Genomic DNA, 20,209 nt, shown 5'->3' with positions numbered 1-20,209 from the left:
AGAGTACAGATGAGGAACTGAAGCCGTTAATAGCTTCCCCTTCGGAACGGGTTGTCTGACAGCAAGGTAAAGCGGTGAGGAAATTCTCAGTACAGCGTACACCTACACTGATATAAAATTTTTAGGTGGAACTTTTTCAGGTGGCTAAAAAATAAGTTTTGCTGTTGCCTCCCATTCATAGCGGTACATTACTATGCTTCCATGTCAGTGTTCCTGCCTGCCTCGCCAAACCGATAGCATGCCAAAAGACATCTACTGTATGCAACACACTGACAATGGAAGAGTACCTCATACAGCAACAACAACAAATAAATCCAAACTATCCATTTAATTGCATTTATCTGGTTTGCTGATTTGTAAGACATGCTTGAAAACAAGGTAGAATGTAGAACCTACACCTTGGATGTTATCACATATGCTCACTTTAGGACCATGATTTGCCCATTAGTGTGAATGTGAGTGTGAATGGTTTGTCTGTCTATGTATGTTAGTCCTGTAAGTTCCTCTCCAAAGTGTTCGTCTCTCATTTAGTGCATGCTGGGATAGGTTCCAGCCCACTCTTGACCCTGAACAGGGTAAACAGATTAGAAAATGGATGAATGGTATCCATAGCAACATTTGATTACCAAATTAGGTGACTGTAGCACACTTACAACATAGATGTATTGTTAATGTCTCAGGAAAGTTCATAGCACACTGAAATGAATGCAAACTGATGACTGCCTGGGAGGAGGGAGAAATACATTTAAAACATTTGAAAATCTATGAAATGCTTTAAAAAATGGTTAGTGTAATGTAAAATATACACAAATGCACAAGTGGTCCTTGAAACCCATATTGTGATAAGCGTTATTCAGTGTTGAAGAGAGTCTACCACAGAGCTGAATTTGGCATATGATGTCATGACATTTCTGTTTGGATGCTGACTAATTTTGCAGTTAGCAAAGCAGCAGTTGAAGCAGCAGCTGTATCTGCAGTGGCGCCCATAAAGAAAGGCTGGGGGAGGGGGCGGGTCAGGTTTTATCTACCTATTTCATCACGCTGCTGCTGTTCTTATTTCACGTTGACAGCTACTCACGTTGGCACGACCAAGGCTGTCCCATTTAGAGGGCTCCTTCAAATGCGGCAGAGGAATGGTATTGGTAATGGACCTGCATTTGTATAGCGCCTTTCTAGTCATCCGACCACTCAAAGTGCTTTTACACTACGAGTCACATTCACCCATTCACACACCCATTCACACACTGATGGAAGCATCATCGGGAGCAATTTGGGGTTCAGTATCTTGCTCAAGGATGCTTCGACATGCAGACTGGAGGAGCCGGGGATCGACCCACTGATCTTCCAATTGGTGGACGCCCCGCTCTACCTCTGAGCCACAGTGGCCCCAAATACAGCCTTCTTTCTCAGAATTTGGAGGATGCAACTGATAAATACTTCGTGGCGCAGCTTATCCCAAGAGGCATTGCGCGCCGGTGACAATTATATATTAAGTTAACTAACAGTTGTTAACTAGCTAATGGTTAAAGGAACTATATGTAAGAAATCTAAAGCAAATAGTCATAAAATCATCCTAATATGTCACAGAGACTAAGGAATAATGTTCATATAACATACTGATCTCACCGACAACAATAGTACGGCCAGAATATTCGCATTTAAAAAAATATTTTACGGTCCGCAAATCATGTTTATGTTTTGAATTTGTGTTTTGGCCTGTTGCGCCACCCACCGCCGTCTACCAGTCACACAGTCAGTAGAGTCTCAGCATCAGTTACAGTTACGACTGAGCTACAGCAGCACGGCAAGCAGCATTAGCAGTGTCCCAGTACATAGCATTAACAGTCTCCTCAGCTGTATCCCGGCAGCAGCGTTAGCAGCAGAGAAGCCGGCCTTGCTCGAATGGTCCGCTGGAAAACCGAAGATCAAGGACGCGGCAACGTGGCCCTGCCACGGCAGCCGTCCGTGGGCAAACAAATCAGTCTCCAGCGTGCCGCTGTCCAGCAACCTCGAATCTGTAGGGGAGGGGGGGCGGACACGACTTGCGGCAGTATTTTGAATTTGAGTGCAGTAACCATTTTGGCCACATTCTTACATACAGTGCCTTTAAGTGTTGTTTCCATTACTATTATCTAAAAGCACGCAGCTTAAAAAATCTTAATTTCAATTACTAGTTTACCTGAAAACGGTCCATCAGCCTGAAATATATCAGACAGTGGCGTGAATCATCTCAAGTATTTACCTGTACAATAAAAAAAATCTGTCTGTCTGTCTGTCTGTCTATCTAGTACAGCTAGTTGCTAGGTAACAGTAACGCCAACTGGTTGAGGCGAGAACAACTGGTGATGCAACAAGGAAATCCTCTGCAGACCAGACCGTCCCATTTCGGAGACCTTCGGTTGTGTGAAGCATGATAGGTTCTCTGGGAAGGGGCTAAATAACGCTCTGTAAAATATATGATTATAATTATAGTAAAATCTTAAATAAGAAACCAAAGTATATCAGCATGAGATTCCTTAACTCTCATATTGACATAGTTTTAAACTAGCCTCAACAGCATAATGGAATACCTGAACAACAGTTATGGGTTTTGGTTTTGATGTGCCACCCCAAGATTTTCAGTGGCCCTATCTGGGGGCGACACTGTTTATCTGGCATCCTTGTACCTCTTTAAAGGTCCTGACACACCAAGCCGACGGTCAGCCAATGGTCAGTGTTGCTGTCAGTGAGCCTCTGTTGCCCTAGTCAGTGCATTGTGTCCCACACCATTGGACCCCATCAGCTCTTTTGGCTGATTCAGCATGTTGAATTGGCGTCGGCAATGGCAGAGTCTGTCAGTGGATAAAATCACTCTGATTGGCAATTCAGCTCAGAACGCGAAAGAAGAAACGGAAGTGAGGAATGTAAACAAAAAGCTAAAGTCAATAGGAAGTGAGACCAAAACAAAGTTAACACACAGGGTATTTTTCTTTAGCCACTGAGCTATGTAGCAGAAATGTTACATTATGGTTTTAGTTAATGTTCACTGGTGCATGGACAATATGCTCTGTTCTTTCAAAATTAGATTGTGTTGTTAATGTTCTAACTGGCTAAATAGAGACATGATGGTTTTAAGGTTTCCCTTTTGGATTGACAAATACAGACTACTGCCATCTCCTGGTGTTAAGAGTTATTTCCTCTCAGGATGTATGTGCTGGCTAGCCATGGGCTGCAATCTTTGCGGTGTGTTTATGTGCAACTATTTGGCTGAGACACAGACGACGTGAGGCAATGCAGCAGTTGGCTGTCATTACCCCCAGTTCTTTGAATTCGATTTGGTGTGTCTGGGCCCTAAGAGGCCTTATGGTTCCTTAAATTCTCTATGATTTTAGGATTCCTGATGAAGATGACACACCCATACGTCTGCATTTCACTTGAAGATTCACTTGTATAGTTGCCACTGTCTTTGCAGATGAAGATGCACAATGGCAACTGCTAAGAACCCAATTATCCAATCAGTTGTTGAATGTAGAGAGAATGTGAAGCGATGGAAGTCAGACAGCTAAAGACCATAACTTCTGTTCCTTTATCCTTCCAGTTTCAGACAAGAACACAATGTGTTTGTCATCTTCTCTTGGACTGTCTGTATTCACTTCTGCAGCCTATTGTGTGTTTGGCCTTGTGTTTCTCTCATCCACGTCTGTAAAACTCTGTGACCAGTGACAAATTTTAACTGCATAGGTGTGTGTGTGTGTGTGTGTAAAAGTAAGGTATAAAGCATGTCTGTAAATGCAGCACAGGACAAATTATATAATGATGCAAAAACACTGCAATGTACTTTTCAGTGTAAACACTACCTGTACTTTGCTCAGGAGTTGATTGTAGCTTAGCCCAAAAAGAGACCAACTTATTTAATCAAACAGATAACGTGCAGTCACCCCATATGTGTTAGATGTTAATTCTGGGTACATTACAGGGATCACACAACACAATATCATAGAGTCCAATAACAGCCCAACTTGACAAGTGTGGAGAGGCTGGAACAAAAATGGTAATCCTGTATAGTGTGTCATCATGGAAGATTATCGACACAGTATCTGGACACCTCATGACATCCAAACAAAAATAGTTTTTTTGCCTGCTTTCACTTAGTTTGAATATTTCTATATCATCTTCAGTGACAATGACCAATAGGAGCACAGAGCTCTCTTCAGCTGTAAACACTGGGAAGAGAAAACGTAATGATTTAATTTCAGTGAACCTGTAACTATCTGACTATCTTCCTCAGGTCAGGAGCATTATACCAAACGTTTCAGAAGTGGGGCTTTGGCGTCACCCTCCTCACACATACGTCTGCTGCTTACGCACACACTCACACTCTCTCTAAGAAAAAAGACAGAGGCCACCTTCACCACCCAGTGACCATGAACAGTCTCAGCTCCACTTCTCTTCACAAATCTCCAATTACTGACAGAAACACTTGCTGTCAGTGCTGTGATGCAAGTCCTGAAAGACAGCAAGCTATGATTAATTGGGGTCCAACTTGTACCTGCAATGCCTCTCCAATTATTGTATAGTAGCTTAATGTGTAGGTATTATGCTGCAACACAGGAACTGAACTATGGTGAGAAGAATTTATACATTTGTATAAGTCCTGCTATTTTGCTTCCAGGTAATCTTCAGATATTATATTCACAGGCTGCAGCTGGAAATGCGGTTGATGAGAGCAGTCTGTGGATGGTAAATGACCTAATAAGCCCAACTACCAGAAAAAAATGTTGCCATAGTAAATTTCTGCAAACTACAGATACATTAAATTTATGCATTTTGTTTATCATATCAGCATTTCTATAGTGACGCATTATATATGCAAACTTTGTCATCGAGAGGTGGAGGAAATGGTGGATGGTGTGACACTTAGCTGAGAAACCTGCTAAGATGCAGAACACTGAAAACAACAACAACAAAACCAGTTTTTTTTAGTAACGTCTCGCTATTTTGTAAGTGGCTGTTTTGGCACCAACCCCATGACTTTCTTTCCACTGAGGATAGAGCGTGTTCTGCAGGGATAGTGCCACAAAAAGCGTTTTTTTTTTTTTTTTTTTTTTTTTTTATCAAGACACTGCTGCGTTTTCTGCCAGGATTGTACCACCAAAAGCAGGTATTTTAAACCAAAACATGATCGTTTCCTAACCATAACCAAGTGTATGTATCTGTTACATAAGACTGTACAAATGTAACATATACGTGGTTTGTGGAAACATACAATGCCAGCTTTTTTTATGGTGATGAGGTTGACCTTATAGGGAGGCCAAAAGCTCCATAGAGCTCAGGACAATTGCAAAGGTCTTTGTGGTTTAGTCATATGAGCCATCCCTTTCATATTACACACAACTATCTGTTTCAATGTGAAATAAAAACATTGATCGGTTCAGCTTTAGGCTATAGTAGAAGTGTAAATTATGCAAAATGGCTTGTTTAATACTATCATACATGTAAATATACATTATTGGATTACTATCATTAATTCAGTAGCATGTAAACAACAATTTACTATTGTAGCTGGTCGTGGTGCAGCTCATTTAACTACTGTAAACTGTTGGGTAGTTTTTTCTTTAACACTGCATATTTAAGAAGTTGACAATCATTTTTGTAGGTAAAATCTTATTCTGTCAAGTAATCAGTAAACGTGGAGGAGTAAAACATACAATATTTCCCTCTGAAATGTAGTTGAGTAGAGGCATCAAGTACCCTAAAATGCAAATTCCCAAGTACAAAATCCTTCAGAGTTGTCCTTGAGCAAATGTATTTGTTTACTTTCCACCAATGGAGCTTGGAGACCACTAATTCAAATAAGGAGAGCCTGTTTTACAAACCTGGTGCTTGGAGTTACTACTAATGGGAAATGTAATCAGCCATTTTCTGGACTTTCACCAACTCAAGCAACTAAAATATTTTGGCCTCTTCTAAGCAGATTTTGACCATTCTTACTTAGATCTCTACCTTGTAAGTGCCCTAGCTTTATGGTTGCACAATGCTACATCCAACCCAATCGCCAGATAAAAATGCTGGCACCTTATGTGTTTGCAAACCACGATACATTACATTTGTACTTTATTATTTAGGAGATACTTTGAAACTTAACATTTCAAAGCAACTGGTTAACATGAGGTTAAGTTAAAGCACAAAGCCAACTTGGTTATGGTTAGAAAAAGATCATGTTTTGGCTTAAAATACCTGGTTTTGGGGGCACAATCCATGCTGGAAAAACAGTGATGTTTTAGTATGAAACAATCATTTTTTTGTGCCTCTATCCCATGTGTTGTGATGTCTCAGCAAAAAAACAACTGCTTCTCATGGCACCATCCCTGCTGGAAAAACAGTGACAGGATGCTGGGAAAAAAAGCACTTTTGGGGACTGAAAAGCGGCTGGAAAAAGCCATGTCACTTAAAAAAAATCAACCACATTTGGGGACTAACAAGCTGCTCGAAAAAGAGCAACAGGTTGCTGAAAAACACCCTTGTTTGGGGGCTGATAAACTGCTGATAAAAGAGCGGCAGGTCACAAAGAAAAAACAAAACAAAAAGAACACCCACATAAGCGAGAGCTGCTGGAAAAAAAAGTCACAGATTGCTATAATAACACCCACCTTTGGGGCCCGAAGAATTGCTGGAAAAAGAGCAACTGGTCACCTAAAAAATACCAATATTTGCACGCTAGAGAGCCACTTGAAAAAGAGCCACAGATCTCTAAAGAAACAACCGAACTTGAGGGCTAAAAAGCTGCTCGAAAAAGAGTCACTGGTCGCCATAAACGGCTGCATTTTGGGGCTAAATAGCTGCAGTTAAAAGCGCCACAGTTTGCTGAAAAAACACCAGCATTTGGGGGCTAAACGGCTTCTGAAAAATAGCGACAGGTTGCAAAAACACAAACCCGCTAAAGCACCCCTACGTTTGATAAAAACAACCATTTTTTTTGGTTTTGAACAGTGGTCTGCAGCTTGGCAGGCATCTTGCCCAGGTGTCACACCATCCACCATCTCCTCCACCTCCTGATGACCAAGTAAGCTTCTCTGTTTTGTCACAGAAATGTTGATATGATATGTATGAAATGTACAAATTGAAGGTATTTGTGGTTTGAAGAAATGTAAAATGCCAATATTTTCTTCTGGCGGGTGGGCTGCTAAATCACTACAGTACTTTGCTTTTATGATCTGTACAAAGCTGTCATGGTTCTTGTGGGAGGACCATAATGTATGTGTGAGGAGCAGGAAATTTTAACCTATGTTAGCAGCCCTTTCTGCATGGTGACATTCAAACCCCCCACCTGTGCTTCCGTGAGGGGTCAGGCCTGGCCTTCAACCAGCGCCAACACAGACAGAATTGCTAATGATAGAGGCAGCAGAGAAAATGTCATTCCTTAACATTTTATCATGTTTTTTTATTCCATGTTTCCACAGTAGAGTCTGAGATATTATCGTTATTATGACAATCTGCGTAACATACTGGTGCTCTATCTGTATGTACGTGTATTCATGAATGTGTTAAGAGCTACTTATGGATATAGTCAAGTGGTTACAGGTAGCACTGGAATCTGCTGTCAATTCATCACAGAAGCACAGTTCGAAATATGACTCAAACAGAATGAAGAATCTTTTACTGGACAGCACAGAAAGAACTCAAGGACACATTTCATCTTCTGCTACCTCTCTTCCAGCATATACTTAATGTCAATTTATGGCTACTAGATAAACCAGATGATATTTTTACATCATAAGTCTCCACACTGATACTCCTGTTTCACGGCATGATACTGTTAACGTCATATGATGCAGAAAATACACTAACAAGTAACACTTGATAATTCTATGTGAATTATTATCTCTGCTTGAGTGTTGAGGGGTCTGATTTCTCTAAATACTATTATTTCTACTGTGATTATTAACAAACAAGGCTTACTTTACCAATACACATAATATTAGGGAAATTTATGGTACATACAATGCAGCAACAAACTGTAACTACCCATTTCTGAAAGAACAACAACACTACAGGTTATTGTTGGTATGTGCATAAACTTACCTGAATGTCTCTCATTCTTTAGTGTGAAAGCTGCAAGTCCCTTCCAGTTGACAGGGCACCATCACCGTACACGCTGAGGGGAAACCAGTGGAAAGAGCATCTGCGCAGGGGAGTGACTGATGAAAGCAGGGAGTGAAGACTAATATATGTCAGATGAGAGTGAAAGGCGAGCCTATGGGAGCCGAGAAGCAGGAAGCACGCAGCAAATGACAGCACATCCTATTGTGAGCAGCCACAGAGCAGACACTGGTCTTTGGTTAAGTACTTGCGCAGGTAAGACTCATTTCTTTTCACCTTCGGGTATTCAGACTGTTGATGTGTGGAATGACAATAGTGCCTACGACGTCACCGGAAAGTTCAAGGCTGCAGATTGATGTATTTTAGTGAAGATTGCACAACAGACAGCTTCACTTACTTCATGGACAATTTACCATATTCAGAAGTCAATGATGGAGAGAGGCTCAGAGAATAAGTCACTTGGATGTATGGTTGATTAACAAGGATTTAGATTAGGTCATTTTTGAATCGGGTAATGAGGGAATTGTTTTTTAAAAGGCTAATTCAATCCAATGACCTTCTCCAGTGTGTGGAAATTTCAAAACGATGTCTGTCCGAGTTATTAGAGTCAGTATGAAGTGTTAAAATTTACTGTTCTGGTGTACTATTTTTTCCTCTCACTGATTCATTTATTCCAGTTTGTGATTTCCTGTTTACTCTGCTTTTATAGAGAAGGGGTTTTAACTTGATGCATTATAGTGCTTTTGACATTGCACTCAGCTCTGGCCAGGTATGACTAAAACAAATTAATGTGTATGTGTTACCCAAAATCTCTAAGGTGCTTTCACACAGCAAGCATCCACTTTTTTCCAGTTTTTTTAAGGATGCATTTTTTAATCTGTCATCTGAAAAAAAAAAATTGTTACACTCAGAAACCTTGCACATTTATTCCAATACATTCTATTCACTGTGAACATTCGCAACACGGGACAAAATGAAAAGACACATTTCCTCCTTTGCCCCTTTCCACTGGAGTTACCTGTCTGGCTGTCACCATTTCCTTCCTGTCTAGCATTTGGCACCTCAGCTCCATGAAGGGGCGGAGCTGTTCTCCACATCCTGTGAGCGGTCCACATCCTTGTTAAGGTTGGATTTATTTTAAGAGGTGTGATAATTTCGGACGAAAAACAGAGACTCAGTGTGCCTCCTGTGACCCTGGGTCCTTAGGTAGAACACTGATCAGCCAAGACATTAAAACCACTGAGAAGTGATGTGAAAAACACTGATCATCTTATTACAATGCAATGCTTGGCTGGGTAACCTTTGGTCCTGGCATTCCTGGGGATGCAACTTGACACACTCCACTCCACTCACCCACACACCACTGCAGAACAAGTACCCCTCACCTCACCCAAAGGGCTCAAGGCGTCACCCTAACCTCAAAAATCCCCCAGACTTCAATTTGATCGAGCATTCATGGGGCATAGCGGTACCCTAGACCCAGGTACCCAACTTCTTTGTCATAAGTGGTGAAACTGTCACTATATCCCGACAGTAGTGCATGAGACAGGCAGGCTACTCTATGAAAAAAAAAATCAGGTTCCTCTGGCTCCTCCCAGTGCTCCTAATGACATTTGCAAGGATCCTGTGCAAATAAACCAATCAGGGCTAGGTGAAGTCTGTGATGCATGTCAATCACTGCTCATATACATGCATGTTTACAACAAAGACAAGTAAACTGAATAAGACCAATGATGAAAAGCAAGCTAAAAAGTAAGAGTTAATCTGAGCCCGAGGTAAAGTAAGAGTAAACATTGGAGCAATTTTTCCAAGGAGAGAGCTACAGGACCTGAAAGCACTCAAAACTAATGCCAGATAGGGCTTGGTTTACCTCCTTCTGTTTAGCTTGGTTTTCTTCGTCAGTCGTCTTCTGTTTATTTGTCTTTGGGCAGTTTTTCATTGCTGGTGGTTGTTTTTCATTGAGTTCGCAAAGCTCCTCCTGAAGCTGATGATACTGACAGTATTGAACTTGACTGAGAGAGAGCAAGTGTGAGGGAGGGGGGCGCCGTGCAGTGTGGGCACGAGAGAGGCTCCACATGGGCTCTGATTGGTTGTTTCCGCTCAGGTGGAGTGGATTCTTTCCAGTGCCATTAGTAGCACTATGAGGTGCCAGAGGAACATGATTTTTTTGCAGATTACTTGTCTCATGTTCTACTTTTGGGATATAGTGACAGTTTCAGAAAATATAACAGAAAGCTTCGCACCCTGAAGAGCTGCTAAGACAGAGACTGACCTGCTCAGCTGGTTTTATTGTAAAATGCCAGACAATATATATGATCATGTTAAGGATAAACCCTTTTTTTAATCAATACAGTACAGGTGCTTTTTAGGATTTACACTGTTTTGGTTTTATTTATAATTTCTGTTCATTGCTCGATGCTTTCATACACTTCAAATCTGTACTGGATACCATTCTCCTCCTGCAGCTCTTGGGGCACTCCTGGAAACCTGTAGGAGAAACAAGCCTTAAAGTTTGTTTCATCTGGAATACACATACAGTAGCATGCAAAAGTAGTTGATGAACTGATTTCCAAAAGGAATGAAGTTAAAGAGGACACATTTCTTCAATATTTTAAGATTACATTTTAATATTTAATCTTTCCCAGTTTCAAAATAACAATAAACAAAAAGGTCTAAACCAAAAGTTTGGGCATCCTGCATAGTCAGTACTTAGTAGCAAGTATCACAGCTGCTAAATGCTTTTTGTAGCCAGTTAAGAGTTTTTCTATCCTTGCTTCCTGCAAAAGGCTTCTAGCTCTGCACTGCTCTTTTGAGGTCTATCCACAGATTTGGTGTTTAGGTCGGGGGACTGTGAGGACCATGGCAAACCTTCAGTTGTGCCTCTTGAAGTAGTTTATTGTGGATTTTGAGGTGTGTATAGGATCATTGTCCTGTTGTTGAAGCCATCCTCTCTTCATCTTCAGCTTGTTTACAGATGGTGTGATGTTTGCTTCCAGAATTTGCTGGAATTTAATTGAATCCATTCTTCCCTCTACCTGTGAAATGTTCCCTGTGCCACTGGCTGCAGCACAAGCCCAAAGCATGATCGATCCACCCCCATGTTTAACAGCTGGACTTTTCATGAAACTCTGCACCCTCTTTTCTCCAAACATACCTTTGCTCATTGTGTCCACAAGTTCTATTTTAACCTCATCAGTCCACAGGACTTGTCTCCAAAAGGCATCAGGCTTGTTTAGATGTTTCTTTGCAAACTTCTGACGCTGAATTTTGTGGTGAGAACACAGGAAAGGTTTCCTTCTGATGATTCTTCCATGACAGATATATTTGTGCAGGTGTGGTGTGCAGTAGAACAGTGCACCACCACTCCAGAGCCTGATAAATCTTCCTGCAGGTCTTTTGCAGACAAATTGGGGTTTTGATTTGCCTTTCTGGCAATCCTACAGAAAGTTTTCTTGGTCCTCCAGACCTCAACTTGACCTCCACACTTCCTGTTAACTGCCATTTCTTAATTACATTAAGAACTGAGGAAGCTACCTGAAAACACTTTGCTATCTTTTTATAGCCTTCTCCTGCTTTGTGGGCATTGATTATTTTAGTTTAGAGGAGCCCATGCTTGCTGATTGTTTGGACAAGGTTTCAGGAGTCAGAGTAGAGAGTATTTATAAAGCTTTAAAATCTGCATGGCCTTTACTTACGATGACTGTGCACAAGCCATAGCCCTAACAAGCTAATTAAGGTCTGAGGTCTGATCAAATTGTGTGAGAGCTCAAATGTCCTGGAGTGCCCAAACTTTTGTATGGTGCTCAATTCTTTTTTTCACTCTAAAATTGTACAAAATAAAATAGTAGCCTTATCTTTTTCTGTAAAGGCCACTAATCAGTGGAACACCCTGCCTGATGTTGTGAGGAGCTGCAGCTCTGTCAGCACTTTCAAAATCACCCTAAAAAATCTGTTAAAAGCTGCTCAGCTCTTTAATCACTGACTTGGTCTTTAGAACTTGGTTTTTGGAGTGAGTGTGTGTGTGTGTGTGTGTGTGTGTGTGTGTGTGTGTGTGTGTGTGTGTGTTTGTGCGCGAGTAGCTTGTTATTTTCTGTCTATCCTTGTATGCTGTTTTTATCTGTTTTGCTATTGTACTGTATTTTTTACTGTGACCTGCCAAGGGACTACAGACGCGAATTAGCTTGAAGCTATAATCTGGTACGGTGCATCAAATGGTGACATTTATGTTTGAGCTGTACATTGTCCCTTTTAAATAAATAAAAGAAAAAAAAATCTTGCTTAAAATATTGAAAAGCATGTTCCATCATTAACTTCAAGCCTTTTGGAAATCAGTTCATTTACTACTTACTTAACTACTCACACAGTAAATGAAATTTGACCTAGTGTACTTGCTTTGGTTGTACACACAGTTTTCCTGTATATTGAGGGATTATTAGTGTGCTTTAAGGTGCGTCACTTTCAGTTAGACAGCCAAATATATCTCTTTCACACCAACGACCTGGGTCTGATTGTGGTGATCTAGCCCATCTTAGACCCTTCTTTTGTCAGTTCAAACCAAGCCAGCCTACATTAATCCCTGTTCATGACAATGCAAATACAAATCCATTTTATTCCAACTGTAGCTATAATGTTGGCTGAAAACATTTCTGCTACCATTGTATTGTTTGTTTATGGCCTGCAGCGACCTGTGACAATGGCGTCATGACTGTGCACCCCCATTTTCAAACAATGTCATAATTTGTTTTACCCTGGTTGTCAGCAACCCCGGGATTGTATCATTCAAGTAGAAATCAACCCCTGTCCGACCCACCTATTGACCTGGGTCACGAAGGCAAGTCGGTCAAATCGGGTTAACTCTTTCATGCGCAATGTAACTGCTCAAGTTGCTTGAACTACCTGATGTCAGCTTTCTTTAAGATCTCAGCAATTACCTTGGTTAGAACAAGATAATCAGAACTGAAAGAAATTACTGCCAAAAAAGATAAATAGTCTAAAGTTGGAATAAACCTGAATTATCCACAACAATGTGCTGAATGTGTCTGCTGATCTTACTCTGGCAGCAGATGATATTTGTCTGGACTGATTTCAGGAAGGAAAGTGTCACACTCAAACTGCTTCAGTATTCGTGTGATAAACAGTCTCCTGGTCCCCGGGCTCTCCATCATCTCCTAGACAGCCAAAAGCAACCAAAACATAATTACAGAAAAAATACTGCTGTGTGTGTGCACAAGTGTGTGTAATTTCAGCAGATCCTGAAGTTGTTCCAAGACCATCATTGATAAGTTCTACCAGTATGACAGTAAAATTAAACACTGCACAACTATTTAGATAGTATTTTCCATTGTTAATTAGTAATCAGATACTCAAGCCTACTCTTCACTGATTTTTTGAAAATCGCCAATTTCTATAGCAGTTTTCCACCAAGACTCCAAAAATAATGACAAAAACAGAAAATTTAAGACTAAACAATTGTGACAACATGTGTGAGATATTACAGACATAAAAACATCCAAAAAGATTGTGGTCAGTGGACAGCCATAGGGATTCATAATCTGTGAGCATGGTGTGAATTTCGCAGCTATGCTGGCAACAGACAGCTGTATGTGCCCGTGAGGCCAGATGATCCAAATATTCTGTCCAATCTGACTGTGTAGCTACTATTAATGAGATCGTGAGCAATTTCCTTAAAATAAATTAAGACTGATATCCTCCTGGTTGGCCTCTAAAATATAAACCAGGACCAAAAGTGCAATTTATCATTTGCGTGACATAGTGAAGGCAAGACCTCTAATGAACCAGCAAGATGCTGAGAAGCTTGTTTGAGCTTTTGTTTCTTCTTGTCTTGACTGCTGCAACACTCAATTTACTGGCAACTGCAAAACTGCAGAGAATTCCTCAAAATATGGACACTCTGCCTTTATCCTACTATTAAATGGAGAAACCTCTGTCCCTCCGTCCTTCATTCTGTCATCATCCGTTTTCCTCCTCACTGCTTTGACCTACTTCTCTGAACTTGCACATAGGCTTTCATTTTGGTCATGTGCAGACAGCCACCATGCCGTTTTTGCATTTTGCCCACATTTCTACTGTTTATATTCGCGTTTTTGTCCACTACCCATTCATACTGTGAGCACCATTAGCAGCGCGAGCTGTGCATGCGCGGGGACCATTTCGAAAACACCTGCGATGGGACCACAGTTTGGCTGGGAAGCCTTCATCTCCAACACATGCAGATTGAAACCTGTATGTGTGTACCTGTGTGCCCGCGCACGCGAGTGCCTCTGTGCCGTCAGCCAAAACTATGCTCCATGTATTTTGCCATAAAGCATGTTTCTAAATACAGTGTGCATTGTTTGTCTTACACTGATATTTATTACACAGTGCATTTACAGTGCTCTGATTTTGCATCTCCTCTAATATACTGTTTTTGATTTCTTATTCCTCCATACATAACACATCCCCGGGTATGGACTAGTATATTAGATGTGCCGAATCAGTGGACAGTTTTAAATGACAACTCAAAAAGTTTTTTTTATATAGCCTATACTTACCAGCTGACCGTTTTAATCTTTTCTGATTTTCTTTTTTATCTAATGATTTCTATATGTTTGTATGATTTTAAACTTGTGTTTTTGCTGCTGAATTGTAAAGCACTTTGTGCTGAATTCTGTGCACAAAAGGTGCTGTAGAAATAAAGTTCCTTTATTCATTCCTACCTTGTACACAGAGCTGCCCCCTATAACCCAGACCTGGTCAGCCTGTTCTGCCAGTTCTGAGTCAACCAGCCTGAGAGCCGAACTGAAGTCTGGTGCCAGGTGGTGTGCCCCTGCAGGGGGCACTCTGGAGGAGAAGTAACAATGTATCAGGTCACTGTTACAAGTGAACAACAACTAATGCAGAGCAACATTTCACTTAGCACCTTTGGGCCCTGCATCACACAAACAACATATTTTCATATTGCTTTTACACAATAAATGACAACCTGAATGACTTATTTAGGGCCAATGTTAGGTTTGTCCGTTCTGAGCTACTTTAGAAACATAGTGGTGCAACATGGCTATCTCGGTAGCTGAGGACCTGCTCCCTATGTAGGTATAAACGGCTAATTCTAAGGAAACAAAAACAAAATTATTCTTATTTTCAGGTAATTGTACACTAAAGAAAATATACTTATTATATTACATTCCATTTCTGCCCATTCATTCCCCGAAATCCTACACACAGAACCTTTAAAAGTAGAAAGTCCATTATTAAATAACCCCCAACATAATCCATGGGGAGCAACTGAGTAACAGTCAAAATTTTATACTTTTTAATGTACTTTAGAATTAAAGTGGACTTTTTTTCTTAATTACAAATTCAATTTGAAATCCTTTTTGAAGGCAGAAATGTCATAAGATCAGGCTAAGCAAAGGAGACATTTCTGTCAATAAGAATTACTGTTGACTGAATACGAACATTGCATTGAGACTGAATTGAAAATTTTGCCTTCATTACTCACTTGTGTAACATTAGCTATTTTCTGCAGCTTTTGTCATCTTCTGATGGCATCTTATCTATACTTTTTACATCATCTGTCAAAATTATTACATCATCAGTGTTTTTAAAAAAAAAGCCCTGAGAGGTATAACATTATTGTAAAAATCTTATTACATATTGGTCAGGACATTTTATTACATTATTGGGTTTAATTCAATTTTCAATCTGGTTAAGTGTAAATTTTACTACATTTCAGAAAATGATTCCATTATTGGGTGATTCAAAGTATTAACTGTGTGTGCTACATACTTGAGCTCCCTGCTAAGGATGATGTTGATCCTGTTGTTTAGAGGTCTGTTCTTCTCTGGGATGGAAAACCACGTTTTCCTACCCATGATCACCACATTCTGCTTGCCTGTAGGACAGCAAGGTTTGAATTAATTAGTAGCAAACACTCCTTCACCGCTGGTAAAGTCCCACCTGTTTACATCTTTATAGGTGACATATTAACATCATTTTCAGGTTCATGCGCTTATTGTGCAAGTCTACTAGAAGATGTGTACATGCCTTTATGTTAAATAAATACATAATTTTGTCTAATGCTGCAGTACCTGTAATCACCCTCTGTCGCATAGTCTGTTTTAGTGCCTGTCTCCTTAATACCCTCCTTTCGAGAAGGCCAGTTGGCTCTTATTGGTCAGTGTTTCAGTCAGAAGACTCCTCCATTGTTGGATGCATCAGCACAGACAAGGAGGAGTACAGAGGACTCATATACCCCCTTTCCACAAAATTAGCACGAGTATGTGTTTTGTTTTGTTTTTTTTAAAAAAAACAACAACAACATGGTTAAATAGACTAAAGACTTCTTTCCCATTGCCAGTAGACTAAAGCCATGTATACAGCTCTGCTGTCAACAAGCATGCATTTGTTTTTGTTTAGTGTCACATTCAACATCACTGATAAGCTGGAAAACAGCTTAGTAAACAGTAGAAAGCAACATAGAGGCCAGTGAAAACTGTTACAGTGGTCACCTCTTTTTATACATCTCTTACGTATTCAGTCTGTCTTTCAAGCTCAGAACAGACTAATTTGGCATGATGCTTGATGGCTGCTTTGGCGGAGACAGGTGGTGTTTTGTGGTGGTGCGTCAATGCATCTCCCGTTTAAAGGGCTAAAATTAACACGTTCATGTTGGGTTTCCATCACTGCCAATTGGCGCCGGAGTGGAGTCAGTAAAATACCTGTGACTATTGCAGAGTCACCTGACCCAGATGTGAATACCAATCGCAGGCTTTCCATTACATACAAAAACAGATGTTAGTGGGTGTTAGTGTATTTTTGCTTTTGGTTTTTTTGGTGGGAAAGGGGCTAGAGAATGCTTTGTCACATGGTGCACTAAAAATCACCTGAAGCTCAATATCAAGACCAAAGAGCTGGTCGTGGACTACCAGAAAAACAGGAGGCCCCATGTCCCAGTTACCATCCAGAGGGAGGAAGTGGAGAGGCTGGACTCCTACAAGTACCCTAGGGTTTAAATCCAGAATAAGCTGGAATGGACTCAAAATACCAGCACCCCCTGTCAGGAGGGGACAGAACAGTCTGTTCTTCCTGAGAAGACTCATATCCTTTGGTGTGTGCACAAGGCTGCTGCAGACCTTTTAAAGGTCTGCAGTAGCCAGTGCCCTGTTGGGGTAGTGGCATTAAGCTGGTGAGGCCAGCAGACTCAACAAGTTAGTAAAGAAAGCCAGCTGTGTTTTCAGGAGCTGGACAGTCTGAAGGCAGTGCGGAGAGGGGAATGAACAATCAAAGCCATCCAAGATAACTCCTCTCATCCTCGATACGAGGAGCTGTGGCAGAACATGCTGGGCAGCTCATTCAGCCACTAGATCATGACACCCTGGTGCAAAACGGAGTGCTTCAGGTGCTCAAATATGTCCGCTGCCATCAGACAGTACAACAGCAGCAACTGTTGTAGACTGTCTCTGAACAGCCAGCTGCAATCCCCCAGTGTGTCTTAGGGCACACTCCAGGAGGACATGGTCTCTTCCGCTGCCTTCCCCTCCAGTGGTTACCAACAGTGAATCCGATTGCAAGGCCTAGCATGTACAAAATAAAATAGTAGACATGGGTACATACAAAGACCTCCATGCGGGCCCAACTGGGCCCTGCTCCATTCCTGTTAATGAGTTTCAAAGGGCAAAGAGCAGTGGGTGAGCTGGTGTTTATAGTTTTAGTGAGTGCAAAGATCTGTGTCAGAGTGAGGAATGCATCTATCTTCAGTAGAAAACTACTGTTTAAAAAAAAAAAAAAAAAAAAAAAAAAATCAATCTAACAGCTGCAACTGATTCAGAATGCTGCTGCTCAAACCCTCATTACCACCGAGAAAGTGAATCATATCACTCCAGGTCTGAGGTTTTTACACTGGCTTCCTGTCTTAAAAAGAAAATACTTAATTAATCCCAGAGGGGAAATTCAATTTGTTTCACCCTGTTGTCATATACACACAGGCCTGAAATGAACAAACAGTAACTATACATGCATTAAATGGAGAGATGTCAGAATGAGAGGACTGCATTGGACAGGCACCCCAAGCGGTTGCCTTGCTCAAGGGCACCTCGGCATTGCCCAGAGGCTAGCTGGCACTTCTCCAGCTACCAGTCCACACTCTATACTTGGATTGTATGGAGACTTGAGTTGGCGACCCTCTGGTTCCCAAGCCAAGTCCCTACGGACTGATCTACTGCCGCCCTGTCTCTCAGAGAACCAGCGTCAAAATACTATTGTTGGTTTAGAAAGCACTGATTGATTTAGGGCCAAAATACATTTCTGACCTTCTGCTACAGTATGAGCCATCCAGACCTCTCAAGTCTTCAGGGACAAGTCTGCTTTGTGTCCTCAAAGTCAAAACGTAACATGGAGAAACAGCATTTAGTATTTATACACCACATATCTGGGAACAAACTCCCATAAAACTGCAGGTCTGCTGCAACTCTATGTTCTTTTAAATCTGACTTTTCTTTTTGCTGCTGCCTTTTTTAAATCTAATATCTAGGCTAATCACTTCTTACACCGCACTCAACTTGTATTTAGGGATGCACGATATTATCTGCTTGGTACTGGCTGAAATTGGCTTTAAAATTAACTGCCAGAATCAGCAAACATGCTTTTTATTTTGCACAATGAATAAAAATTACATTCACTGAAAAGCATTCTATTTCATGTCTCCATCTGCTGGTGGGCCATCACACTAAGAGTATGCATGCATAATATGATGTTAATTCCGCTAGAGAGGAGACTTGATGATCACTTAAATTAGGGGGGTTAAAAAGTGGATATTTCCATATCTGTATTAGTTGTCAGCAAAATAAGTTGTTTTAAATATATTGGCATATGGGATATAGCCAAAAAATCGAATACTGTGCATCATTACTTTTATTCTTGTTTTATACCTGTCTTAGTATTTTTAGCGTGTTAATATTTTCTACTCTCTCGCTCTTAAATTATGTTTTTAATTGCATTGAGGTGCTCTTTTTACAAAGGAGAGGGAACATCATATGTTACAGCTAGTAACATTAGGGTACCACTATGATTTAAATTAATCCCAAAACAAGGTGAACTTTAGTTACCTTTCTCAGATGGCGTCGATGTCATCTTTCGGAAATGTCTGAATTCGTTACTATAAAAGAAAAAACATATAATTCAAATTTGATAAAGTTAATGCATTCATAGCTCACGGCTGCACGCGAGCTTTAGTCTCGTGCTCTTCGTTGTGTAAACACTCGTCTCGAGCTCAGCAGAACAGCGTGCTGAAGCCTTTATTTCAAGGTTTTATCATTTCCACATTAACAAAGTCCGCCATTAACGTGACTTACTTGAGTCTAACAGGATGCCAGGGCAAGTTTCCATTATTCCCGATCCCCAGGTCAGGACATACCGCCACGATACTGTTCAATATGCGGGACATTGTGAGTTGTGTTATTACCGCAGCTTCCCGCCGACAGATGTTAGAAAAGACAAGTTCTTGTTCCTCTTCAAGTTTCACGGCAGCTCACAATCGTGTCCTTACATTACTGCCCTCTTATGGAGTTAAAGGGAAACTCCACCTTAAATAAGAATTCCAATATCATTTCTGTGGCCTAAAAAAGTCCAGTAAATACTTGTGAACATGAGCTAATTACTTCTTAAAGCCAGAAACCAGAGCCGTAGGCCTAAGTCTCAAACTTGTGATTTCATTATGTAGGCTATAAAGTCTGGAGCTGCTCCATAGACAATGAAGGGAGACTTCATAGAATGTTCCTTTCTTTTTATACCCACCTGAGATTCATTCTGTTATAGTGTTCTCAGTTGAGGAACCGAAAATGTTCTCATATATTCAGAACATTCCCCTGGCTGCGCCCAGTGTCATCTAGAGCATTGTTCACCATTCACAGTCTGTGGAGCAGGTTCAGTCTTTATACCCGCAACAAGTCTTAGTACTCTAGTTTTTGGATTGGGAGACATTTGTTCATGTTTACTGATATTTTTTGCACTGTCTGAGACCATAAGAATACTGGGTATGAATTCTGAAAATGGGTTAAGTTCCTCTTTAACCCTAACTTCTTCAATGTCAATTTAATTCTGCTAAAAAAAATCACCCACCACTCCTGTTATC

General features: G+C 40.7%; 1 protein-coding gene across 1 annotated transcript; it reads right to left on the bottom strand.

Moving 5' to 3' along the window:
- Positions 1 to 10,395: 10,395 nt before the first annotated feature.
- dhfr (dihydrofolate reductase) lies at positions 10,396 to 19,586 on the bottom strand. The gene is made up of 6 exons (XM_033620083.2): positions 19,431 to 19,586; positions 19,185 to 19,234; positions 15,868 to 15,973; positions 14,796 to 14,919; positions 13,132 to 13,247; positions 10,396 to 10,566 (listed from the first exon to the last, which is right to left on the bottom strand). Exons 1-6 carry the CDS (start codon positions 19,520 to 19,522, stop codon positions 10,485 to 10,487), a joined length of 570 nt encoding a protein of 189 aa, XP_033475974.1. The 5' UTR covers positions 19,523 to 19,586; the 3' UTR covers positions 10,396 to 10,484.
- Positions 19,587 to 20,209: the final 623 nt, after the last annotated feature.

The sequence above is a fragment of the Epinephelus lanceolatus genome, chromosome 9 (genome assembly GCF_041903045.1).
Source record: "Epinephelus lanceolatus isolate andai-2023 chromosome 9, ASM4190304v1, whole genome shotgun sequence".
Classification (NCBI taxonomy): Eukaryota; Metazoa; Chordata; class Actinopteri; order Perciformes; family Serranidae; genus Epinephelus; species Epinephelus lanceolatus.
The sequence above is the reverse complement of the archived record's forward strand: the minus strand, read 5'-3'. Positions and strand labels throughout refer to the sequence as shown.